Source organism: Zonotrichia albicollis, chromosome 17 (genome assembly GCF_047830755.1).
Source record: "Zonotrichia albicollis isolate bZonAlb1 chromosome 17, bZonAlb1.hap1, whole genome shotgun sequence".
In the NCBI taxonomy this organism is placed as follows: Eukaryota; Metazoa; Chordata; class Aves; order Passeriformes; family Passerellidae; genus Zonotrichia; species Zonotrichia albicollis.
In genome coordinates, this window is record NC_133835.1 from 15,585,365 (window position 1) to 15,613,010 (window position 27,646).

The window sequence follows — 27,646 nt, forward strand, 5'->3', positions numbered from 1 at the left end:
TAAAAATCAAAAGGATTAGTTCTTCACTAGAATAAATCAGCGGTGGCTTTAGCAAAATCAGTTATCTGCAATGAATTATATAGGTACAAGTGAAAGTTGGTTAATGTCTGCTGCACACAGGCCAGAACCTGATTTTAACCAGACACATGGAAATCTCTATTAACTACATTATTTTGACTGAAATTTCTAGAATTACTCTGTATATCTACAGATGCAATGTTGGAATTTAAATTAGCTGCTGACATTCAATAAAAAGGAGTTGGGGTTTATTCTCTGTTCAGCAGCAGCATTTCCATGCAAACACCTTGTGTGTCAAAGAAGGATTCAATAGGAAATATGCTCATTTAATATGCTAATTACATACTCTTTGTCTTTAAAATAAAAGTCTGCATCAGCAACTAATAGAATCTTCATTCAAAAGTAAGGATTACGTGCATGTCTGCAATAATTTGGACTTTGCCGAAATGAATTTTCCTACAGCCAAAAGAAAGCACTTTATAAAAAAGAGTGAAAAATCTTCCTTTAATTTTAATTTCCAGTCACAAGTAACATCCTTGTTAAAATCCTTATGCAGTAAGGCTTTCAATACTGCCACTAAAGCTAGAGGAGTGTTTTGAAGCAATGTAGTTTGTACACCATGGTGACAAAAAGGCAATTGTCCTCCAGCGGTGGAGGCATCGCATCGGCAAACATTCTGCTTAGGCTGTGATAGGCTCCTGTCTCAGCACTTGCTACGGAAATGAAATTCTTATTGGATTTTTGAGGAAAACACTGGAGACAGAGATAGCAAATTAACAGCTTTAAAACTAACAACTTTCTCACTCAGCCACAGGGTGGGGGCGTAGCTTTGGTGATGGTGTTTTTTCCTAACAGGGTGTATTGTTATTTAATTAGGATATTTTAAAAGAAAGTCTTGCCGCCTGCCTCTTGCCCCAAACAGAAAAAAACCCCAAAACCATTCGATGATTTTAAACAATAGATAAACTGGATACAAAATGAGTAAATAAATGGAAATGACTTTCAGAAGAAAATGAAAGGTTAAATGTAAAGAACTTGAAAGAAACCCAGTGAATTTAGAGTCTAATCTGACCTTCTAGAGATTCTGGTTCGCTGTCCACGTCCCAGACGCGCTCTGCAGGGCTCTCCGCAGCCCAGAGCGACAAGGCCGTTCCCGCATCTTCCTTCCCCTTCTGAACCACGGTGTTTCAGCCTGACTCGGAGTGAGGGAACGCTTGTCGCTGATGAGGATGCAGAAAGTGCTACCGCAGGGCATCACGAGAGCCATGGTAACCGCACACCTTGACCCAAGACTACCTCATTGGGAGACATGGGGAAATAAAATATTGACATTTAATAAAGACAATTTCCACACCTAGGGCTGAAAGCATTTGAGATATTTTCTTTACACTACAGACCTGCAGCCTGCTGTAACTGTGTCTTGACCCAAGAGCTGTTTTTTCATTCCATGTAACGTGATATCCATGAAGCCTTGAGATGGTAATTGGGCGTGTTAGACTTATTCCTGAATAGAAAACTTAAAAACCAGAAAAATTATCAGTGAGAAAATAAAAAAGCCCATGTTGAGATAAAAAAAGTTCAAGAGATATTTTGGTTTAGCCAGGGGAAGATGGCAATTATTACATTATTTGTTACGTTTTGTTTTGCTAAGTTTACTTTTTAAGGTAGTAGATCCAATAAGTGTCTCTATTATTATGCCTCTTAGGAGTTCACATTATTAACATTTTTAAATCTTCCTCTTGAAACCATTTTCCCTAATGAAAAGAAAAGAAAAGAAAAGAAAAGAAAAGAAAAGAAAAGAAAAGAAAAGAAAAGAAAAGAAAAGAAAAGAAAAGAAAAGAAAAGAAAAGAAAAAGTATTTGTAGTCTGCCAAAAGCTTGGCAGTGTCCTTGTGATGGAATGAAGAAATTTGGGAGAATCTCCACCATTATGAACCTAGCCTTCTGGGAATGGGAGGAGTAGTGCTGAATTGCAGCACTCAGCCTGGTTTAGTGTGCAGTTTGCCCTGTTCATCTCTGCCCTTATGCTGGACACTCACTTTGCACAAGCAGTTGTAAATAACTTAAAGCATCTGCATTTTGGATTTACAGCGATGAAACCTGCTTTTGCATTTATTCTTTGTTGGTATGGAAGTCTGTGATTCCTTATTTCTGCCCGTTTGTGTCTATTGTGCTGTGTGCGTTCCTGTGTGACAACGGCGGTGTCTGTGCGACCCCAGCTTAGCGGTGGGCCGGGTCGGGCCTGTAGGGCTGGGGCCAAGTCCCTGCTCGTGCGGGAAGCTGCGGTGTGTTTACCGCGCTGTGCTGTGTTCGTGTGCCGTGGGGCGAGCCCCGTGTCCGGCCGCGCTGTGTGACCGCGCTGTGTGACCGCGCTGTGCGGGCTGTGCAGCAACTCCACACACTGTGAAATGCGGGGGGCAGAGGGCGAGGTGTGCGGGGTCTGCAGCGCACGGGGGTGAGGGAGTGCGTGTGGGAGGAGATGGGGGAGTGCGGATGAGAGGCGATGCGTGAGAAGGGCTGCATGCGAGCAGGACACGCGGCTGTGTGTGTGCTGGACGCGGAGCCGAGGACAGGCGACTACCAGGGTGTGCGGGACGAGGAGATGACAAAGCCGTACTGCCCTCGCTGTCGCCCCGCCCCGCTGCCCTCCGCCGGCCCCCGGGGCCGAGCTCCGCCGCCTGCGCCCGCCCCGTCCCTGCTTCCCCCCCGCCACCGGGACTTCCCTTCGCGCTCTATTCGGCGGTGCCGCGCCGCTAGCCCGGCATGTCCCGCAGCCGGGCTTCGCCCAGCGCCCGGCTCCTGTAGCGCCTCGGCCCGCGGGCGAGGCAGGGCCGAGGGGGCCATGGGGGGCTCCTGAGGGAGCGGGGAGCGGAGCGCCCGGCCCGCGCCGCCACCATGGAGCCACCGCCGCCCCCGCCCGGCGCCCCCAGCGCCGCCGAGCCCGCCGGCTGCCCCAAGGACACCGACCGCCAGCTGCGCCTCCGCCTCTGCGTCCTCAACGAGATCCTCAGCACCGAGCGCGACTACGTGGGGACCCTCTGCTTCCTGCAGTCGGTGAGTGGCACCGCGGGGCTGGGGAGCGCCCTCGGGGCCACGGCGGGGTCGGGCGGGCGGCCGGAGCGGCTCCTCCCGGCGGCTCCTCCCTGCGAGGGGGCTGCGAGGGCGGCGGGGCGCAGGCTGTGGAAGTGCCCGCCGCCGGGAGGGAGTGTGTGCGGAGAGGCCCGGGCCGGGCCGGGGCCGGCAGAGCCGCCGTTCTCTTCCCCCCGGCGCGGAGCGCGGGCAGCTCCGGCCCCGGCCCCCCAGCGCTCCCGGCCCCGCGGGCGGCGGGAAGCGACCCACGAGTGGCTCTGCTCGCAGAATGCCGCGTCCCTTTGCTTGTTGTTGCTGTTCAGAAGTTGTTTTTACACTCACTTGGAAAATCTACTCTTACTGTCAGTTGTTTATAAATAAATGTTGTACATGTATCTTTGTTAAATGGTAAACATAAATTTGTGATTGTGCCGGGTGTGTCTGTGCATGTGGAAGCAATTATACCTGCCTCTGAAATTATTCACGGGCTAGTTCAGAAGAAAAAAATCCATCTGGATATTTCCATTTTCCTATGTAGGTTCTAAATGTGGAATTCATCTGTGTACCACCACACTCCTGCAAATAACTAGAAAAGCGTGTAGTAAAAGTTACTAGATAACAGATAGATATAGATATAAAAGAAAAACTAGTGATCACACAGTGATCAAGAATCAAAGCAAAGGAAGTCTCTGCAGAGATTTCTAAAAGATTGTTTCTTAAAGGGCAGAAATTATTTCTGGTGTTTTTCTAGATAAAGACTAAACTCTGGTTTCATCTAAAAGCACTTAGACCCTGGTCCCCTTTTGACCTGTCCTTCTTGCAAGATTTTTGTTTGTTTGTTTTTTAAAATTAGTTTGTCTTCAGTGTTTTTCAGATTCACCAAAGTGGAAAACTGTCTAACATAAAAGATAAATGACAAGGATGTGGTTGCTTTATGAACTAGTCTCTACTTGAACCCTCCTCTTCTCTCTCCAGTAATTGAACTCCGAGCCTTTAATTTGAGTTTTCCAACTGAAGTGCCAGTTAGCTTCATTTAGAACTGTGGTTCTGTCTCAGTGTAAGGAGGTTTTCTTCTAGGATGTAGAAGAGCCCCACCCTACAGATGAAACAAAACAAAACCAAAATCCCTCAGAAAACTCCTCTGTCCTAAGTACTGAATTTGAGGTTTTGTTAGCTGCAGGCTAGAATGTAGATTCAAGCTACATATATTTTTAATTCCAGTTCTTACAGCTAAATGTATTCATAGTGTTAGCTAAATGGGTTTTTCATGTATTAAAAAAACAAAGCAGGTCTTTTATTTATTTGTATTTGTTAACTTGGCAGTTTTCATTAGAGCAGTAGTGAGTAATACGCCCTAGGTAATGGCAGGAGAAGATCCTGATGGAGCGCACTCGCTGGGTCTTGGCTGGCTGCTGGCAGTTAGAGCCCTTCTGAGGCACTCTGCCACCAGGTGCAGAGCGGCTGTAGTATTATCTTGTGGTGTTGCTACTGGAAGTGCAGCTTTACCCCCCTACGGAATTTGTGTTTCAGCAATTATATTTGAATAAAGCTCCAGGGGATAGGATCTTCTGCATCTCTGGGCCTTAGTTTAGAGCAGCATTCATACACAGGCTTAACTTCGTGCACATGGCAAATATTCATGTGCTGTCCTAAATAATGTCAGTTTCCTCAGTCATTGACCTACATCTTATGGACTGAATCTCTGTACAACTGCTTTCTTATAGCTGAGTGTTGTTAGCCCCAAGGAAAGGAGAATGAGGATCTACTGCAGCATGTGAGGGTAAAAGGAGCAGTAGCGGGATGAAATTTTTAAAAATAAAATTTGGAGTGTGAAATATTTTCTGCATAAATTTTGTGGATGGCCATAACTTAATCCTTCTAACAAGACAGCCCACAAGAAAGAATTCTTCCCCACCTCTCACATTGGACAGCCAACACAACGTGCGAGGATAACATCATCTATATAATCACTGGGATTAGATGCAAAAGTTTGGCTTTAGGATACAGATGAAAGTACTCCTGTAGCCCTGGGACTGTATTCTCAGCTGTGCTTGGCCTCACAGGAGGCCACCCAGCTTGTGTTTGTTGGCTCTCCTGAGCGTGCTGGCACCCCTGCTCAGGAGCCACCCCTCCTGCCCCTGGATTGCTGTTTCCCAGCTCGTGTTCTGTGGGCAGCACCTACCCAGTGCAAAATAAACGTACACCCTTATCCTGCCTGGGGTGATGTACCAGGTAAACACTCCAGTGTCACTGGCAAGGTCAGTTGTTTTGTCCTTAGTGTGAATTGTACTGAAATGGTTTGTACTCCATATGATCCAGGTGTAATTTTGGCTGCCCTGAAAGACCGCTGTTTTGTGCAGAACTGCAGTACCCCAATCTTCTGGAAACTTGTTCCTGTCAAAAAGGAGATGAGACAGATGTGGGGTATGGGTTCCTTTGCCTAAGAAACATCAATAGCTTGGCTTGGGTTAAATAAAGGAAGGCTAAAGCTCATATCTTTTATTATCATAATGAATTTCCCCCAAGTAGGCTGGGACAGCTGTGCTTGTATGAGGGAATCTGTGCTCTTGGTTAAATATTTGCTATTGAAGCCCTAGTCCTCATTAAGTGTTCTCGATAAACAATGTTTTAAAAAGCAAATAGCTAAATTCTATGGGTTTATTCACAGCACTGAAGATGCTTGCTAGCAGCAGCTTCCTGTGTTCCCTGGTAATGTACAAGAATCTCTTAAGTATTTAGAATCTTGTAAGTATTTAATGCTATGGGTTTGCAAATGAATCAAAATAACCTCAGTTCACTTATAGTATTTTAATCTGTTTTAGGAGATGAATATATGATCATGTTTAAGGAAAGGTTTCCTTTTTCTTTTCTTTTTCTATGTTCAGAAATGTTTTCCTGCTAAGGTGCAGGGGAAAATAGGTTCATTATTAACATAAGGACTCAACCCTTATTTGCTTTACCTAAAAGATTGTGGTCCATATTTTGCTTTCATAAATTAATAAAGTGAGTATGTAAAGTTTAATATAAAGCATAATTAAAGTTATAATTAAATAATTAAAGTGATAGAACATGGACTTCTAACTCTCTTCTACCAGCTCAGAGCTGATGACCTGAAGTTACTGATTTAGTTACGAATATACACACACGATATGGTGTCCTGTTTTATTTGCCATTTTGTTAAGCAGGGATGGTATTATTGCTAATTATGGAATTATTCTTGAAGAAGTACTGTGTAACTCAGGAGTACTAATAGACAATACTGCAGTTATGCACTGTGTTACTGGCTGTACTAGTACATTAAACAGACAAACTTTTTAAGCAGCAGAGAGAACTGCACGGCGCAGATGGAAATATATTGCTGCTAACATCATTAAAGAACTACTGATCACAGAAGAAGCAAAGTGGAAAACTGTTAGAACCTAATGGAACTTCAGTAAAAGTTTAAGGAGTAAGATAAACTTCAAAGGCATAAAGACAGATAATTCTGTTCTAAGTCTCTGGTGTGATCGTAAACCATAAGGATTTTCAGTCTCCAAGCTTTAAGATTCAATTAATCCTTTGGCCTCTTTTAACTCTGTAACATCTACAGAAAGTTTATCTTGTCCTATATAATTTTGTAAATACCTACTTTTTTTTTTTTTTGAATGGCATCAGGTGATAATTTAGTTTGAGTGATCTGCTGGATAAATGCCAGCGTGTCTGGTGGCATGCAGTCCTGTGCAGGAATGTGGGGCTGCCAGCGCACTGCTGGAGGTGCAGTGTCTGCAGGCTGCAGCCCTCAGGCTTAGCCAGGCTCTAGGTGCCGGCTCGTGGAGTGTCCCTTGGTACAGAGAAGTCATGCACAGTTTGTTGGGGAAAGAAAGGTTGTGGTGTGTTTGACTGTTGCATGGTCATTCCACATAAACCCAGTCAAATCTGACACTAATATTTCAGTAATTAAAGACCAGCTCTCAAGTAAGGAGACACAGGAGCCTGAGCGATTTCAGACATACTTGTCGACCATCATTCTAAAAACAGATGAAATGGTGAATACACAGCAGTTGGTGGTCAGGTTTTTTAAAAGGTTTTTTTTTACCATTTTGTAGATATAATCATGAATTACATGTGGAAGTGTTGGAGCAGTAGTTATCCAATACGCTGGGTTGCAGTGGTAGGTATTTTGTTGCATCACTTTTTTCCCTCACATTCATTTATCTCATCGAACATTCAGCTCAAACCTGCACATGCAGCTCCCACAGCTTAGCTAATTGCAAATATATAAAGTCAAATTGTTCTCTACATTGTATATATATATATATGTCTCTTTCACCTTTCCAGAGACAAACCACCAACTTGCTAATTTTAATGTCAGAATGACAGGATGTACTTTTAGCTTGAGCAATTGCTGCTTGTTCTGTGCAGGCATGAAAACAGTAGGAAAGGTGAGTTGTTACCAGATAGGTATCAAATTGGATAAGTAATTGTACCAATACTATTTTTAGATTTTAGTGTCATGCATTCCTTTATTTTTGTATGAAAACTAGAGGTCCTCTTCAATCCTATCAATTCTGTAAATGTTACATTAGGACGTGTGCCACCAGATAAATTAGCCCACATCCTACAGACTCAAAATATTTGTGTTTTGCTCCTCTTTCTTGCTTGCTGTGTAGGTGTAATTGATTTGTCTCTGGGTTTTGCACTCCACCCATCTTGAAACACGATAAGCATCACAGGCTTTGTTTGGTCTTCCCCCTCCTCTCTCCCCTTCTATTTCACAATCTTGTTTGCATCCAAGATGAGGCTCTGGTGCTCTAATAGAGTAGCAAACAGACCATTTGTCTCAGCTGTGAGCTGTGGTTTCCTGTCCTACCCTGTTCTCTGCCTGTTCACCCTCGGTAGATACAGATAAACGCTGATTCTGGAAGGTGAACCATATGGTTTGGGTAATGGTGCTTCTTTATTAGGAGAGACAGCTAAAAGAGCATTCTTGGGAGAGGAAGGAGATGGGAAAGGAAATTGCTTGGAAGTGATCTAAATTACCTTTGCTGATCTGGTATTTTGGGTCAGTTGGTCACCTACAGCCAGTTGTTAGAACTGCAAAAGATGTTCTGTTTAGTTTTAAAGTTACCGAGCTTTTTTGAGCTTTTTTTTTTTTTTAAGTCTGGTTCCTAATGTATGCAAATTGAGGAAGATCACAGATTTAATTTTAAATGACATATTTGTAGTCCTTCTGGTTGTAAAGCACGAATTGAAGACAGAACATTAGCAAAACAAAAATGCTTCTGAGTTTTTGGGGGCTTTTGTTTTGACACTTGAATTTGAGGCTGGCAATTCTGCTAGTAGAATTCTCTATTTAGACCAAGTGTAGTGCAAAATCAGCAGCTAAAGGCTAAAATGCAAATAGATTAAAAGGTTCTTTTGCTCCAGATACAAAGAAAGAAAGTGAAGAAAACAATCTGGATGAAGAAAGATGAAGCAAAAGTGAGACACTGAAAAGCAAAACTAAGCAAAGAGAGAGCTCTGAAAATATTTATTCATCTGAGCCTGTGGTCTAGAGAGCCGTTTACAGCCATGGGTCTAAGATCAGGGCTGGAGGATCCAGAATACCCAGGTTCTCTCCTGCTCTGAGCTGTATGAGCTTAGTGTGTTGCTTTGAATATAGTGTGCTGAGCCCATGCCTTTTGCAGTGAGGCTTTACAAATCAGTTACATAGGAGTTCAGCAGGTTTTTATGTGAAAGAAGGTGTTTATTCTTTTTTGCACTCTCACAGAATTTCCATGGTGAGAAAATATCAATAAATCCCCTGTGTAGTTTTACCAGTTTTCTGCCATACAGGTGAGAAACTAATTTTTGTCTGCTTCCCTTAACTCATTCCAGCTTGGTGTGCATCTGACCCTTTTTACCCTTTATCTCAGACTTACTTCGGTCTCGTTACATCCTTTGGAATGAGGTGTCTGACCCCTTTCTGGCTCTGCGTGTCTCCCTCCTCTTGGTTGCTGTGCTGTGATCAATCAGCCCTTTTGCAGTTTGTGCCTCCCTCTCATTTCAGGCATGCCAGTTGCTGTTTGAACATGTGCCATGATCTCTGAGGGAGGAGGGAGTGCTTGGCTGCCCTGGGCTTTCCCAGAGCCACGCTGGTGCCTCTGCAGCAAAGCTCTCCTGCCATAGCACTGTGGGAGCTGAGGGGAGGGAGGGACAAAGGCCCTGGGCTCTGGTAGAAGGGCCATGGAGATCAAAAAGGGAGCCAAACATCGCAGAGAGTATTGCAGTTGCTCCATGCATAGCTGGATGCATGTTTGATTTTATAGCATTTTCAGCTGATATTTGCAGGAAGTGGACTGATACCCATTATGGGAAACTTGTTTGCCCCTAAATATAGGAAGCAAAAAAGTTTAAAAGCTTTGATAATTTTCTACTCCCTAGGTCACACAGTATTTCTGCCATAGGCAGAAGTACTGGTTTGCAAGGAGGAGAAATGTAATTCTTCAATTTTACATTGTTATCATTGAATCATGAAAAGTAGCCTTGGAGAGAATCTACACAAACCATCCCATCATGTTCTGATATGGAAAGATGTTAATTTCTGATGGTTTATCCTGGTGTTTAGATGTTGTTAGTATTAAAGATGTCTTCTTAATCCCTAACATAATGTCTAATCTTTTTAGCGCTCTTTTTTTCTTTGTGTCAATCCCTTAAATATTTCAAGAATGTTTTCACATTTTGCTTCAGATTATGCTAAATTGTCAAATTGTTTCATTTTCTTTCTCAGAAACTATTTAATTTTACTTCTGATAATTCCTGTGCTGTTATGTGGATTCTCTGATCTGTTTGTGTCCTGAACTCTAGTGCCCAAAACACCAGGTGCAAGGCACTCCCAAGGCTTTAGCAGTACCGAGTGAGGCAGTGGATTACTTACAGGTTTTTTACAATATACAGAGTATTATTGTCACAGGAGAGAAAGGTTTGCCTGAGTTTGTACCTGCATTTGGGAACAACTCATTGCTCACACCAATAACTGGGTGTCAGCATAAGGCATTTATGGGAGCAGTCAGGTATTCAGAGTCCTGGGGGGTGCCCTGGAAGCGCAACGCTGAACCCTCCCAAGCGGTAGAGGGTGATGTGTTTGCAGGCTCCCTTTCCACATCCTGGCACTCCCAGAGGCACCCGACACAGAGGGTTTCTGAGGCTTGAAGAAGCAGGATCTCCCCAGTGCATTGTCTGCCTTTGGGCACCCAGATGAGTCTGGGACAGATTAAGCTTTTAAGAAATTACTTATTTCTGTTGCCTGTTTATTGTTTGCTTCAGGCTCTTACAAGAAAATATAAAGGGACTGTATGAATTTCTGTCTTCTTTCCAGCTGTAGAATCCTTTTCTAATTTTGTTTCCCCAATGGATTTCCAGCCTGCAATGGTAAAGGCCTTGCACATCTGTAGTGTGGTTTAGGATGTAAATGATGGTGTATCTTTTGTTTTGATGATGCTTGAAATTCCTGTGCAAATGGCAGCCTGTCCTGGTTACCCGGAGTGAGTACAGCTAGTGACAAGAAAGGACTTGAAATAAGCAACCATGTCCTTTCTCAGTTGGTTACAAAGACTTCTTGTGGAGCAATGCAATCCTTGCAAAGCCATCTCATCTAGACTGAACACTGCCTTTGACTGCTTTTCCCTTCTGTGCCACAAATTGACTCTTGGACTGGGGATTGCACCAACAACATGCCTGAGATCTCACCAAAGTGTTGGATTTAAACATGGCTGCAGATGAAGAGTCCTTTTTAATTACCCAGTCAGGCATGATTGAAGCTTTCACACTACCTCTGCAGGTGTGATTGAGTCGAGCTGTAGCAGACATAGAGAACTGCAGTGGATCTGTGCTGGGACAGAACCTCAGGGTGGGTGTCTGTTAGAACACCTGACTTCTGCATATCGCCTTCACCCTTCTGTAGATGCCATTCATGTGAAGAGACATTGGCTCCCTTTGAACTGTAGCTCTCAAGAGCAGAATAAGAGAAAACAGCTCTGTGAGGAGAAAACCTTCACCCTTCCTGCTGAGTCTTCCTCCTTGCTTACACAGCTGAATGCCATATATCAGGCCAGGAGACACTGAGTGCCCAGCTGAATGTTGCTCTGACAGGCCACTTCAAGCCTAGGGACGGAAAGACAGAATTTACTGTTGTGGCACTGTGGGGCTCTTCTTAGGCCTGTCTGCCCTTTCAGTGCTATCAGTACAAGAGCTTGTTACAAACCAGCTGGCAATGACACTTCCTACACTTCCGGAAACAGTGACAATTTTATGTTGTGTATCTTTGAGTTGCAGAGGGGGCCACAGATTTCTGAATCCTGATTATTTAAAAGTTGGTATGACATGATGGGACTGTGGAACTGAGTTACAGGAACATTTAGGTTCATGTGAGGATACTGGGTCATTCTCAGTATTCTCACCTATTCCCATTGCTGAAATTATTTTTATGGAAGCATATCAGCCATACAAATAATAACTTGTTGCAGTTAATCTGATGTCTCATGACTCATGGAGTAGATTTTGTGGCCATTCTTAACCTTTCATTTTGTACTTCTGGTTTTGCTGTGGTCATTTCTTGTGCCAACAGGTTAATTTGTTGGTTCCCAAACCACTTTGCTTATCTAAAATAAGGACACCTTTTTTTTAACAAATGCAGTTGTTTAGTCCTTAAAAAAATCTTTGTAGACTAGTCTTAATTTATTTAGCTCAGTTATACACTTTCAATTAAAAGAAGAGAAGGAGCAAACAATCTGATAGGCAGAGTGCTGTTTATATATTCCCTGTGGATTTGTCAGTTGTTAAGTTACCACTAGCTAAGGGATAGGACCAACATTTCCAGGGCTCCTGCCTCAAGCATGTGTTAGGAACTGTTTCACTGTGTGTTTTGGGTGTGGAGCTTGATGTGATCAGGCCAGGAGCCTGGCTTGCACTTATCAGGCTGTTGGTTTAGTTGTGAACCAGAGCCTGCTGCCAGTGACCCCAAACCCACATCCTTTCTGCTGACATGTCTTGGCCCAGGGTGCCAGAATGAGCAAATGCTGACGCCTGAGAGGCACACTGCTTGCCCCTTCCCTAAGAACACCTCTTCTGCAGAGAGGTTGCTTCAGTCCTTTGCACCAGTGTCGCTGACTGCTGAGCTTGCCACCAAGGAGTGATGCTTATCTTTGGGATCTGAGCAATTTACCAAGAAACAGCCTTTAACCCATGACTCAATTTACCAAATGTCTTCCAGATTTTTACTACCTTTGTACATGACAAAATGGGCTTAGATTAAAAAAAAAAAGCCTAACAACATCATCCATACCCTCTTACACTTCCTTTTATCTACAGTAAATCACATTAGTGATAACACTTCTGTCTTGAAAGTTTTGCCTGCTCATGCTTCTGGTATCCTAGCATGGTTTGCCATGAGATACATAAGGGAAACACTTGTCAGGAAAGAGGGGAAGACATAAAAGGTAGCATTCAGGGATTATTTTGGATGCTGAGGAAGCTGACAATGAGAGGAGTTCCCTGATATTCAAAGTGTGTGTGTCACTGGTGGAGGGCATTGCTTAGGTGGCAGACTCTTGATAAGAACTCACTAAAATGCAAATTCTTATCTCAAGTAGGTAGATGGGTTTCAGCTACATAGCAAGGTCTCTGATCCCATGGGACTTTCTGTTTTATCTGGCAGCTGTTTTGAATGTCACCTCACAGGGAGCCTTGCCTGTTAACCTCAACACTAGGTGGCTACTGCCCTTCCCATTTTGTATGAAGGGGCAGTAACAGAAGGCTGTGAAAGTTTTTAGGACTCTCAAACCTGATTCTTAAATAGCATCCATGTTGTTGTGGGAAAATTGGGCAAGCTTAATGTAGGTATACATGAGTAGGCTGTGTGCTATTTAATATGTAGGTGACAGAGGAGAAGGCATGGACACAAAAGTTTATCTGTGTTGTTAGACCTGGTCAGTGGTTAATGCCCTGTATTGTTCAGCTAGAGGCTTAGGCTTCAAGCGTAGTAAACAAAACAGTGCCAGGCTTTACTCTTTGGCCCTGTGGCCAACTGGCATGGTCTGGTCCTGCCTTGTAGTGCTGAACTCCAGTCTCAAGCAGGATGGCTGCGTTTGGACTCCCTCCTGGGAATGGTGCTTGGGCTGCCCAAACTGGCACCAGTGCCTGACAGTGGTTTGGGAGAATGCTGGTGGCCCAGGCCAGAGAAGGCCAGAAACATTCTGCCAGTTTTCTCCCAGAACTGCACGGCTCAGGTGCGTGTCCTGGCCCTCTGGGCTCGCCACTGGAGGCATGGCCTAGGGCCCACCCCGGGCTCTGGCACTTAGTGCTAAAGCAGGATTCTGGTAGGTTGGAGCTCACACCCAGACGCAGTGCTAGCTTTTCCTTGAGGGTGCTGATGTGGATGCTGTTACTTTTGATGCTTTGATATTATGTGAAAGTTCTAGGTGCCAGGTCAGAAATGCCAGAAATATGTTTTATCAGCCTTCCTTAAATTTTTGCCATTACTCTCTTGCTCTCATTACTTGGGATCTTTTATTTTGTTTAATCTGTGGAGGAGGAGACAGAAAGGAAATACGGTTTGAATGGCTGTCAACTACTTCAGGACAGTGTGAAAAGGAACTGGATGTTAATTACCTAATTCAGTGTCAACATTGACAGTTGTCAGCTGAGATATTGTTGACTGAAGGTACTTTGGTCCTTCATATGAAGGATGCTTGATCATTTCTCGTTTATTTACTTCCTTTTTTATTGAAGAAAATGCAAGACTTCAAATGATAATCACTGGACACTTGCATATAATTTTTTTACCTCATATCCGTCTGGGTGCTGGAAGTTCTGTTTGTTGTATTACTGAAACTGTGCTCAGAAATCAGTTCCGATGAGAAGCAGCTGTTTGTGAGGAGAGCATGTTGACAAGACAATAAGGGCAGAACAGTGGGGGAAGCTTCCCAAAGAAGTGCATTTGCTTTGAGCACTGGTTTGTCAGAGGCATGATCTCTCAACAGGAAAATGAGAGATGCATATTGGGGAGGAGACACTTTTCACAGAGTCTGTCTCTCTCCTTTGTTGGCTCTTTAAAATGTATATGGGAAACTACCACTGTTACAAATGCATCCTCTGTGCTGGCACCAAGTCGTCTGTTCACACAAGGAGAATGTGTTCTGAAAACTTGTCACTAAAAAAGTAATGGTTTTTAGGCTATATGGACCAAAGACAGTGGTTTTGGGAGGTATACTTGAAAAGTGAGATTTAGCAATTAAGTTATTAATAGCAGAGAAAAGTACCATGGGAGTTTTTAACCTAGTCATTAAATGGTAGAGAGGATGTGAAATACAGTGCATTGAGTGTGGCAGTACCTGTTTTGCTGGGCTTTTTACTGAGTAGGCCTTCACCTTTGCCAGCACTGAACGCCCAGGGCTGTACTGTATTCAGTCCTCTGGCTGTGACATTATCTCCATGTTCTTGCTTGCTACTGCTTTCCTTTCCAATGATTGCAAAGCCCTTGTGCCAGGACAGAGAATCTTACCTGTAGATGGCTTTTTTCACTTCTGTGCATTCATCCTTCAACATTTGCCAGAAGAAGAAGCATTTGCCAGAATAACTGCACTTAGAAGTTAGGAAACAAGAGCAAAAAGCATTTAGAAACAGAACTGGACCACTGAATTGAAAGTATTGTCCTGGCTTTTGAACTGAACACATTTAGAAAGAGTATTGGTTTTAGATAAATGGAAGGAGTCAAAAAGAAGCACAGATCAATACTTCTGCATTGAAGTACATACTTTTGTGGTTAGAATGGGTCACTAAGACATATGACATCCTTACATAATCTTTCACTATTCACTAGCTGTGGTGGTTCTCTGACAAAATCAGCTGCCGACAGTTCCTGTTGTTATACATTAACACTTATGCACAGTTTTTATTACTTTGCTTCAATTTTTGCTGTTGGTTTGGGTTGGGTTTTTTGTATGTTTGCCAAATGTGGCAATTACTCAGTGAGCAAAACAGTCCCTGAAGAAATGTGTGTTTTCCTCTTTTTGACTGCTCAGCAAGCCTTTCTTTCTCTAAGTGTGCTTGGCTTCATCTTGATTTTTGGCATGGTGGACAGATCAAGCTGATGAAACTTGCTAACTTGCTTTGTGGAGTGACCTGTTGGTGAAGGGTGCTGGAATTTTTCTGCAGTTATACCAAGCAGCAAAGGAAAATCAAAAAAGAAGGAATCTGTGGGGTGATACTCTGTTTTGCGTGATGTCTGGCAGACTGCCTTGTGGGGATTCTGCTACCTCTGCAGACTTCATCCTGAGGGGTGCAGGAGCCAGGAGGGGCTGGGAAAGCTCAGCCTGTTCTGGCAGGTGCCGGTCACTTTGCAGTATCTGCACCTTCTGCTTGTAGAATTTGAACATAAACAGCGAGGTACATCTGGTATTTCCACTGTGACCCCTGTTGAAAACCAGCTAATATGCATCTTGACATGAAATAACGCTAGGAAGAACAGCCAGGCTCTTAAGGGGCTTTGACTGTTATACTGTGCATGCACTGTGTCATAAGAGATCCTTTTGCACAATACAGGCCTTTCTGAAGCAGTTGCACAAGAAAAGCCACAATATTTGGAAAGCAAAGTATGAATCAAAATTTTTACAGCACACAGCCAGAGGAACTGAAATTTGCAAACAGCAAGCAAGAATCAAATTGCAGTGGCAGCAGTTACCACGTCCAGGTGGTGTGTGGAGGCAAGGCTGCATGACATCAGTTCTCTTTTAATGTGGCTCTGGGTGAGCTGCTGGGGCAGCATGGTGTCAAAAACCAGCTCAATCCGGTGGAAAGAAGCTTTTCAGACTATTTCACTTAGAGAAGAAGAAAATTTTGTTGTGAAGTGCATTAAGAATAAAGATACTAGTTCATGCATCACTTTTTTTGGCTGGATCTTCTCAAAATAGAGCACAGGTATTTAGCAGATGGAGAAACTGAGGTGCAGAAAGGCAAAATGAGTTGTACAAAAGGCGCTGATGAAGTAAGTAACAGAGCCTTGTCTCCACTTCTTACCTCCTTTAGGAGAAAAAGCTGAGCAAAAGATGTCACATAAACGATGTGAATTTTTTTGTGAAATAGTGCAACAAGAATGTTAATTCTTCAGTCTTCTGACATCCAGCTGACACATCCTTGGCAGTTAGCACTCGATGAATTGGTGGTCTTAGCTCAATCCAGGACTGTTAGGCATAACCAGAGGCAGTCTTTGTGCACAAACAAAGAATCCATGGGGATGGGAGGCACTAACAATTTTCCCTTCTGGGAGAACCTCTGCTGGATGCAGGAGATTGTGCTGGGAGGGTCTTCCTGCCAAAGTGTTCCTGTGTGAACATAAGGTGTAGAATGTAAGTCTTGATCCCTCAGGAGCTGCCAGTCAGTGCTTTCCCAGTACTCTCAGAGAGTAGTAAAAATGTAAACAGAGAAGCTGTGTTAGGTCTCAGAATTACTCAGTGGCAGTTGTCTGAACAGTTGTGCTCATGCTAAAATCTCGGCAAGTCCAAGTGCAAACACTTGGACATCTGGTTTCATGCTTGCCTAGTCTGTTTCTGTGGTAGCTGCTGAAACAAACCGTTCTCAACATTATGCAGAAGTACTTTTTAAAGCAGTAAGTGCAAGCCTGAGTTCTGCAATCACGCACACATTGAGCAAAAAGGCTTTAAAAGAAAGAAACGAAGTGAAAATGTCTGTGGTTTGAATGTATGGCTGTACAGGGATTTGAATGCCCTAGCATTCACTAGAAGAAAACAGTTTGGTCAAGCAAGGTAAAACTGCCTAATGCCAAGCTGAATCCAAGGTGAAATTTTGAAAAAGTTGTTACAAAAGTCAGTATCTAGAACATTTCACTTATGTGCCTTCTCTGCACTTCTTTTTCTTGGCGAGGAGCTGGAACTTCTGAGATGCCACAGAAAGGAAGTTTCTTCCTCTGTAATTTTCTGTCTCCAAGGTTCAGACTTGAAGTTTGAAGGTGAATTAAAGAAGTATTTTAATCCTGAAATTCACCATAGAAACTTGTCCTCTGGGACGAGAGCATTTATTTTTGGTAGATTTCATACCCCTCTGCACAATTCCGATCTTCTAATGCTTCACCTCCTTCCTTTTCATTCATTTTAAAGATACCTCTTCAGTCCATACTTGTTGGGTGTTGTCCTTAAAAATTCTCCTTATTTTCATATAAAAAGATTTTTGTTCACCAGCTCTGACTTTGAGAGGCCATGACTACTTTAATCGAAGTAACCAGTACCAAAATAAAAAAGTAGCCTGATACATCTCTGCAAATCATGAGACTGTTGAACCATTTGTGTAAGAGATTGGTGAGATTTTGAGTGAGGGTGGTGCGTGGAGAGGTGGAGTAATGCCCTCATAGGAGCACTTCTTGCCTTTTCCCATGTGCCAGCCGATGTGACCTGCCTAGAACACCAAGACCTGCTGAGACACCTGCTCTGGTGGGTACCGCAGCACGAGGCGGGCTTGGACTGGTTTCCTCAGTTCTGCATCTCTGCACCACTGCAGCATCCTGTTGCGTCTTGTGTCCCGCATCACAAACTCTCCACTGTCCCCACAGTCTATTTCTGTTCTGCTTCACTCCAGCAGTTCATGAGGTGAGGTGCAAGTACCTGTGTACAAGGGCAAAGAAAAAAGAGAACGTGGTGTTTTCAGCTTCCTGCTGGAGCAAGGCACTGCCACTGCTGCATGGCTCAAAGGAGATGGGCCAGGTGAAGGTCCTCCAGGACTGGTTGATGTAGAACATAATACAACATTAATATTGTGCATGATTTGAGATCATAATTTCAGTATTGGCCATTGCAAGCAATTGGAAATACTGGTGTATGTGATATGCCATTATCCTGCAATCCATATTTCATTTAGTTATCTTAGAGTGCAGTAGATCAAACCTGAAGATATTCTCACCAATTTCCCTCTTACTCACTGCTTAGAGCTTTGATTTATGTTTGCAAGCATGTTAAAGTGAGATGACAGTGCCAGTTACTGCATGTCTGCTTGCCTGGCCCCAGTGCTTAGAGGTGAAGTCCCACAGTGTCAATGGGTGTCTCGGTTTGTCTCCTCAGCTGCTGCAGCTTTCTGTATAAATGCAGCTTAAATGCTACAGTAGTTAGTTTAAATGCTTAAATGTTGAGTTGTAGAGGGCAGTGTTTAAGCAAGAGATGCAGTCTTGTCAGAAACAGAGGTCTAACCTTAAGGAGAGGAAGGAACAGAATAGAGGACAAAAATTGCTTCAGTCTTTTTAAAATCAGTTTGCAAGTGAGTCTCAGTCCTTAGCCCAAATGCACATTCATTAACAGTTTGTAGCTGACTCGGAGATGGCAGCTGGAGTGGCTGGGGATTAGGCACTTACCTTGATTTTTAGAAACACGGAATGTTAAATACAGATGATATTTGAGTGGCAGTTTCAAAGGAGGAAGAGAAACGTGCTGTCTTAGTCTGCTTCTGTTTTCTAGGCTTATGCTATTTTGTAGTATTTACTGTGTAAGCAAGTTTCAGTTGAGCTGGTGGAATTGGTCAGAAGGGTTGAGACTTTGGAATGAAGTGAAAGCAAATTTCATATGCATTTGGGATTTTTTTTGTTTGGTTTGTTTTTGGAGTGGGTTTTTTTGGGTTTTTTTGTGGGGGGGGGAGTAGTTTGGGCTTGAGTGTCCTTTTTTGTTTAATGATACCCCAGCTGTGGCACCAATGACAGAAATCTCATAATTTTTCCATTGCAAAACTTCTCATTTAGAGGTATATGACCTGTCCACTGTCATGTGCATTTAAGTGGAATTTGTCTAAGTTAATAACTTCTGTCTTCACTCATCATTATACAGGTCTTTTCTTAAAGACAAAGTCTCACTTTTCCAGCCATCTGAACATCAGGCAGTTGACAAGAGCTAGATAGAAATCCCCCTCTCTGTTGTGTCTCCAGGTACTATGATATTCAGTTGTCAAACTTGTCTGTTTTTCTGGGGCAACTCTCCTGTCTTTGGAAGCTTTTGGGTAGGACACACAATCCCAGACACTCAGCATGATATCCTGCACATACTTCATGTGAGGCTCTGTGATGCTGTCAGAATTCTGGGATGCCTCTCCAAAAGGGTGATCTGCTTTGGAGTACCTGGAAGAAGGAAGTTTGGTGCTTCACTATGTGTACATCTCCTTAGGAGCACTTCTGAAAAGGGCGCTGGGTTCTTGGTGAGGCAATCCTTCTATCACATCTTGTCCTTGTTGGTGCAGTTCTTATGTTTGCAGAAGTGAGGGAGAAGGAAGAGAAAAGATGTATATCAATTTCAGATTGGTTTCAAGTGTGAAGTTCAGACATGGTGAAATGCTACCGGAAGTTCTCTCCACATCTTTCTTTAAATGATCACTGAGATGTGTGTGAAGTGTGCATGTTGCACATGCTAATATTTCATACCCATTGAAGAAGTTCTTCTTATCAGAAAAAACACATTTCAAGAGAAAGATGGACAGGAACCATGAAATTCCATTTCTCCGTGCTCTGTCTCTTCTTGAAGACGATATGGGTAAGGGCAGAGGAATGTTACTATGAGAAAAAAGATACTAATGTTTCTGCTGTAATATCAACTGGGAAAGTTTCCAAGGGTCCAGAACTTGACAAAAGTAATTGTACAATGGTCTCCTAATTAAGAATTAAGGCAGAAAACTGAAAAATTGTTAATTTAATCTTCAGGTCTATGCAGTGAGTTTTTTTGTTGTTTTTGGTATTATTTGCACAAAACTGCTTTTTTGAGGATTCATCTGCCCTTACTCTTCATTTGCCAGGTTTAATTGGAGCTGCCTTTATAGCAATTTTAGTATAAAAGAACTGTTTCCAAGGGGAGTCTAGTACTTATTTTGACTTTCAAGGTGATAAACAGAGGGTTATGAATTGCTGAGAAATAAAGTATGTTTTCCCTTCATGTAAAGTTGATCAGTCATTTGGTTTATGACAGAATTATATACCCAAAGACATAAAGAAGATGGCAAGAGAACAGATTAGAAAAATAATGTCTTAGGTATTTCAGATATAGTTGATTTTATTGCCTGTGTGTATATGTAAAAACTTAACTTTGCAGGCATTATTACAAATACAGAAGTGCTAATGCTTCTACAACATCTCTGAATTTTGATTTCTGTGCATTAATGGAGGAATACGCAACAGCAGAGGACCAAAATTCTGTTGGGTTTGTACCTGTGCAACAAGAGGAGTTGTGTGCAAGTCCCCACCTGCACAGGGGGCTGCATGCTCTGGGCAGGAGGGTCTGCACTCTGCTTACGCCCAAAGAAGAGAAGCAATGAGGCCTGGCTGGGATACTTGCACAGTCCTACCTAAAAATCTTGTTTGGCAGTAAATTACTGCTAGTTTGGAGCAGGTTCCTGCTTCCTATGTGTTTCAGTTTTTAGTTTCTAAAACTTATGCCAGAATAGTACCTCCCACATCACACACACACACGCACACACACACACACAGTCTATATATATGTACATGTATATATACTTTGCCTGTTTATTAATGGTAGGTGCCTTCTAAGCTATAGCAGAATGACAGGGTACTTGACTTTTTTTTGTAGTGAATTTTTGTCTATTACCGATTTGAGTAGAGTCTCAATGAGTTTACATAGCAGTGATGACTCCAAACTATAAGCTATTGATGTGTGGTACAACTACTAAAGCATGGATGAGCTGGAAATCTTGGCAGAATCGGAAGTGTTATGTAGGGTATTCTTGCATAAAGAGTGTGATACTAAATATTGGATGAAGCTGCTCCTCTTTAGCAGCCCGTATCTGCTTTCCAGGTTTCAAATTCTACAGTTGCAGTGGCTGTTTCTTCAGGAAAACATCAAAATGAACCAAGAAAAACCTGCATTTTTTTCATACTGTGCAAATTTTTCATTAAATAAAATGCCAGGGAGGTGTAGATTCACTTCAGTGGTGGGAACACAGGTCTACTATTCCCTTCAAAAGCAACTGAAAAGCCATTTGTCTGACATGCTACTTCAAATGCTGTCCTGCTTGTACCCTGAGTGTTTGTATCCAAAAGCAAGGAGCCAGTCCGTATTTGCCTGTCTGGATTTGCCACCAAGGATGTGCTGCGTGGACGCTGGGCCAGCATAGCTGTGTGCTGCTGTGTGCTATGGCAGTCAGCACAGCAGCCCTGCCTGCGCTCATCGCAGCCTACTGAAAGCTTTTGGGCAGCTTCCCTGACTGATTATTTCCTGTTACCTGGTTTTATGTATTCATAACCCTTATCCTTTTGGTCTCGCTGAAATTTGTGAGGGCTCTTTAATATATCTGAGTGAAAAGTTAGGAAGTTTAGCTTGAGGTGTTCCTTTGGTACCTTGAACTGAGCAGGCTGACATGATGAGACTGTGGCAGAGGAATAGCTCACATACACTGGCTGAGAGCAGGGACAGCAGCTTCCAGCAGCAGAGAGATAACCAAGAAAAGAGGTGTTTAAGTCCTAAATCATCCCACTTCTTAGCAAAGTAAATGTGACTTTTGTAAGTCAATCCAAACAAATTACCCTGACTTCTCCAAAAACCAAGCATATTTAAAAACAGAACAAATCCCTACAGACATAGAAAAAGTGTGGACTTTTTTTTTTTTTTTAAGAAAGTGAAACAAAAGTAATCTTGGGACTCTGCATTTCACTGAAGTAAAAATGTGAAATCCAGTGTCATGAGGCTGTTACCAGTGGTAGGAAAGATACCGTGGGGGACATCCTGTGGTACCGGGAAATGTTTCACATTTGGATGAGGTTAATAATGTAAAATTACTGCCTAAGTCATCCTTTTTTTTCCAGGTAATTTTTTTTTATTTCTGGCTCCAAATATGTCCTAAAAATATGGTGACTTGAAGATTCTGTGGCAATCCAGAAAATGACAATATAAATTTCTGATGTGACTGCGAGAATACTGATATCCTCTGTCATTTGAAGCAAAATGACCTAACTTGTTTAAGAATTTTCTCCTTCTAATTGGGACAGCATGTAATTCCCCCACATTTCTGGCTAGTCACTTAGGTCAAAAGAATAAGTGTGCTTTGTCTGGCTGGATTCTCAAAGATATAAATCACTGGACCGTTTTCAGTTGTACATTGAAATTCTCTTTCTGAGTTCTCCTGGGGAAAGCAGACACTGTCAGCTTTCCTTCCATGCCTGGCTCTGCTGTCCCTGTACACAGGAGCACCCTAGTAGACAGGAGGTTTGCTGTGCAGGCAAATGAATTTTACTCTTGTTCATAAATTACAATTAGCTCCACAACCTTGCTGGCTTCACCTTTTTCTAAATTCTTGGCATTTGGCTGTCTCATTTCCAGTCTTCTTTGTCCTGGATAGTTTTCTTTTGCTAAGAAGTGGCTTCCTCACTCCACTTAGTAGTTCAGCTACATCTTTCACTCCTGTAGACAGAATTTCCCCCTAGCACTCTTGCCTCACAGCCTGGTATTCCCACACTTTATAAATATGCTTGCAGTGGTGCCACAAGCTGTCCCTTCTAATTTATGGATAGAATTGCAAATTTGATCCAGATGGTGCTGTTTTTTAAAGTCTACTTCTGAAATCTGTTTGCAAGATATGATCTGCCTGAGCATATGCCTGATCATCTGTTTTTGGGAGATCTCCTTTCAGGATTCCTGGGTTATTTTTGCTGTATCAAAGTTGTGCTTCATTAAATGCCATGAGTCAGTGGAACGGGATGCTTTTGTTTGCCACAGCAGCACAAGTAGTGTCTAAAATCTGCTTAAGACTTACGTGCTATTTTGTCAGAATTGTTTCTGAAAGACTTAGTGTTCTTTGAGCTTAATGAGAAAAAAATACTGTTTTATGATCTGTAGTTAATGATCCGAATAGTAGTAATTACTAGCTTTATATCAAGAGACATTTGACAGTAGTTCTAGCTATACCAGGGGTTTGGGTTTCTCAGTGTCAGTGCATTTGATGGTGCTTGTGCTGCCAGGCTGGGTCCAAGCTACCCGCCTGCAGCTTGAACACAGTCCTTCTTGGTTTCTCTTGGGGACTTAGTCTCATGCAGTTTGTATTGCCTCTTTTTCTTTTCTCTCATTCTGTTTTCTCCTGCATTCCTTCGTTCTTAAAACTGACAAACAAAAATTCTTTGGCATTTAGGGTGCCTTATCATTTTTTCCTAAGCATGTAAATTGTCACTAAATGCCATAAGAAAGGCTCTGACAGCTTCAGTTTTATGAAATTGTATCTCTGAATAACAAGCTCCACAGTTGTACAGCAGAGGGGTGTGATGGAGTATGGTGGAGTCTGAGCTTCAGTCAAATTGAGACCGGCTTGTGGAATCAGTGTATGAGCAGTGAAACTCTTAGAATTCAAAAGCCAAAGAATTAAAATACCTCTGTCCCCATGCCCACCCTTCTGATTTCAAAGGCAGCTAAACTCTCATGGTTGATAGGCCTCTGCTCAGTATCCTTTGCCATGCAGTTTGTTAGTCCATAATCAACAATATTAATGCACTCAGCTTTTTGTTCTTCTAGGTATAAATCATGCTGGCAAATTAGCAAGGAGGAGCATGGGTGGCATTGTCATCCTCTAGGGAGTGTGGAAAGAGACAAGAATGCAGAAAGGGGTGAAATTTTGCATATCATATGGCCCAATTAAATAATTAACTCTGTGGTTTTGTGTCTCAGATTTCACGGGACAATGGTGGTCTTACTATGGCTCTTAGTTTTAGCAGTGGATTTCCCCCTTTTTGCATGGTAATTGTCAAAAAACTGGCCAGCATGGACGGTAGGTCCTTTCAAGCTGACACATGTTGCCATATTCATTTCCTTTCTTTTTTTTTTTTTTTTTTTCTTTTTTGCCCACTGCAGTGTTAATAAACTACTTTTGCCCAGTGAATGAGAGCAGGTGACATCAGTACAGTCATTTGTAACAATGAACTCAAGTGCATTGTTTATGTGTGTTGCTGCTTCCTCCCAGTTAACTGATGCAGAAGTTACAGCTTCAGTGCACAGATTCCCCCTGAAACTTGCTGTACAAGACAGAGGAACTGCTACCTTTGCAGAGGTTTTGTTGTTATCAGAGAGCTGTGTTATCACACGAGCTGTCTGCCCTGCATTCAGCACAGGGGGCGGCGGGGGCTGTTCTGTTCTGCAGACTAGGAATGGCTGCAGGAGCCTGGGACAGGCTTGTAGGGACAGGTGCCAGTGTTTGAGAACTTTGCCTTCCCTTCCCTGGGCACACCAGCGTCACTGAGAAGTATCAGTTTGATTTAGAGGGAGACATAGAAAAAAATATGTGATGGGAAAGGGAACAGGAAAGAGAAAAATTGCCGAGTTGGAGGGGGGAAGGGGAGAAGTGGCCAAGGAAAGGGAAATGAAGACAGACAGAAAGACAGAGAATGAACTGTTTCCCCATTTATGAGGAAAGGGAGCCTTCAAATCAGGATGACTGAATTCAGCTGTTCAGGCCACTTTATACCCATGAACTTGCAATTAAATGCGGAAATGGTGAACAAAAGACGAGCTAAAAGAAGATATTGTTGAATAGTCGGCATTGGAGGATGTAGAGGGAAACTCAGAAAATGGACACAGCCCAAGTCATGAATAAGCACTCAGTTTCCTGGGATTCTGCTGTGGGTGGGAGGAGTGCTGGAGGTGCTGGAGGCCTCTGTCATTCAGACACACTGCTGTGGCAGAGACCCTTTGTGCTTCTCCCCTGGTTGCTGCCACAAAGAGAGGTTTTATTCAATTTCATGGTGCTGAGTCGACAGGCCTCCTTCTACTAAGCAAGGGGTTTATTCCCCAAGCCAAGCTCTCAGAGAGGCTCTGTGAACCTTGATTGTTGTTTGGCTTGGAAGTATATTGTCTGCTGCTTGGATTTTTTTGATCTTTTGCCTAGATAACCTCAACTGGTTCCTGTTTTGCTTTGGAAAATTACACATGCCTGAATAGTTTTTCCTGGATTATTTCATAGTATGGAGACATCCAAAAGAAGTCAGGACTGTTACCTCATGGGCTGGCCAGATGATTCTGAAGTCTTTCTGGTGTTTTTATTTTTTTTTTTTTTGGGAGTGGGATGTATGACAGAGTAAAAGATTGCCTACTCTCCTAATGGCCGTTCACACACATTTCTGTGTGGTGAGAGGTAATCCCCACTTATTCCTGTGAGTCCACGTGCTTCTTGTTTCTGGTCAGAAGGTAAACTAGTATAATTGAAACATTATCTAGAGCTTTGAAAGCATTTTGGGATTCTTTGGTCTGGAAGATGGCGGATGGGGGTCTGAGGTTTTTGGGAACCAGGAGACAACAGTGATTTGACAGTTTAGGATTTAGCTGTCACATTTATTCCCTTGCCATAATCTTTTGAGTAATGGAGTGGAGATAGATTTTCTTAATGTTTATGAAGACCTTAGTGGAACACAAATGATGCTATATTGAATTTAATAATATCAGATCTACAAAAATTAATACCTTTGAGAACTGAATGGGTGTTCCTGTGCCATAATCTGCCAAACTCACTAAAGTAGGAGATTTAACTTGAATGAGGAGTCAACAGAAAAGGAACACATTCTTTAGGATCAAGCCTCATCTCATGAGTCTGTGGCAAGCATCTGAAATGCTCATGTATTAAAGATGGTTCTGTAAACTAGTTTTTTTGGGGTTGTATTACTCTGAGGACTGAAGCGATGTTCAGATTGTAGCACATGATTTAAACTGAAGCATGTATATTATTAGTAGGGACTACAGTGTGTCTTAGTCCATAGAGAGTGAAAGTAGGTCATTCTGAGTCCTTTGTAGCATTTCAATACCAGTTTGCCTCAGCATACGAAATCAGGCTGATGGAAGCCCTTGAATGGGGTGGTTATTTTGATAGCCTCTCTGACAGATACTTTCATAACATTCTGCTAGTTCCTTTTTTCTTCTTTCCAAGGTTGCATCTTTTTTGATAGTTTTGAAGGTTATTTTATTTCTTTCACATGTACACGATTGGATTTGAGATGCTGACCCATGTTGGTGCTGCTGTGGAAGGGACAACAAGCAGATTTTCCTGCTGGCATTTGGCAGAGCAGAGGTACAGAACGCTGATGCAAAGCCTGTGGTTCCTTTTGTTGCCACAGTGCTGTGTGGATTAGGCATTGTTGTAAAGGAGACATTTGGCTGCCTCATGCCAATTGTCTGCAAATTGTCTCTACAATGCAAATGTAGTTGTTGCATTTATGACTTACAGTCAAGTATGCTGGCACCAGATACCGTGCTGCACTACCCACTGTCGGGCAGATTTGTACAGGCGTATGGTGGGACCAGCTTTGTGTGGATTTGCGGTTCTGTGCCTAACACACCTTGCTATGCACATAATGCACTCCTTCACACTGCAAGGTATGGCCTGACATGACTGGGAAACCCACTGAAAATGTCACCCTTTGCTGATATCAATATAAGCAACTGCTTTGATCACAAACTAAGACATGATTGGCAGTCTGGGAGTGACATGCAGCCTTAAGTATGTTACCACATTTTCTTGGATTAGAGGAACTCCCTAAACGTTTTTGGAACTTCCCAAGTTTGCAGAACTGGATTAGCAATCACGGAACAGGATCTGTCTTAAATACATGCTATCAATACATGCCTGCTGCTTGTAGTCAACATTGTCAGGCTTGGATGGAGTGTGAAGTAAAGCATCTCCCCAAACTGAGATTGCTTATGTCTCCCAAAGTCTTGTTTGTGGTTAGGAAAAGCTTTGCTGTGAGTTTTACTTTCAGTAGTTCATCTCTCCCGTCATTTCCAGTTTTCAGTACTTCTGGCTAATTTGGTAATTTGACCTTGTGCAAAGATTCCTGTCTAAGGGAAGGAGTGCCTGTTTATAATTTTTATATATCTACACCTGACCAGCCTCACTGATGTGAGGTGGTGGGGTGTGGGAGTAAACTATTCAAATTGAAACACCTTAAACTGGTTCTATCTAGAAAGGAGACTCCCTTCAGTGATTCCTCTGACTAGCAGTTCTTTCAATATGGGTACAAGTTCAGGCTATTGGGAGATAGATACATACACCTTTCCCTCTGCCTGAAGAATGCAGCAGAGGGAACACTTGACAGCTTGACAGCTCAAGTGTAAATGTAGTGAATCTTATGTTCCCCTTTTGATGGATTTAATTTTCTGAAGTGCAAATACCTCTTTTCTATTAACACTTGAATCCTATTTAAAAAAAAGGCAAATACTTCATCAAGTTTGTCACCAGAGTTTTCTCTAAGGATGAAGTAACTAAGGGTAGTAAAGTGGGTTAAAAAAGTCAGGAAAAACTATTCATTTACTTTGTAATGTCTGGCATAGGTTTTGGGGTTGCCTGGGTTTTAGTTGGGAAACCTGTGAGCAGAAGGTGGTTTGGGAATTTTGTTTCAGTCCTAAGTGAACTGTCAGGTATTCTTTGTTCTTGTGGCACATGCATTTTTTAACAGTCTGAATCTTTCCTGACTGTGTGTTCTGATTCCCTCAGAATGCTTGTGGAAGCTGGGGCACAGCAATGGGCTCACTGAGCTGCCATTGGCTGGAGCTCCCTTGGCAATCACTGTTCTCATCTGTTGTTGT

At 42.7% G+C, this 27,646-nt stretch overlaps 1 protein-coding gene across 7 annotated transcripts in view; it reads left to right on the plus strand.

Moving 5' to 3' along the window:
* Positions 1-2,744: 2,744 nt before the first annotated feature.
* PREX1 (phosphatidylinositol-3,4,5-trisphosphate dependent Rac exchange factor 1) overlaps positions 2,745-27,646 on the plus strand; it is a 113,361-nt gene continuing 88,459 nt past the window's right edge. For 5 of the 7 annotated variants that reach the window (XM_005492030.4, XM_005492031.4, XM_026796432.2 and 2 more), the window contains exon 1: positions 2,746-3,071. In XM_005492030.4, coding sequence (XP_005492087.2) covers positions 2,913-3,071 — 159 coding nt within the window. In that variant the 5' untranslated portion in view covers positions 2,746-2,912. Of the gene's footprint in view, positions 3,072-7,164; positions 7,237-27,646 lie in introns of those variants that run through there. The other 2 variants (XM_026796433.2, XM_074553885.1) reach the window with 2 other exon arrangements.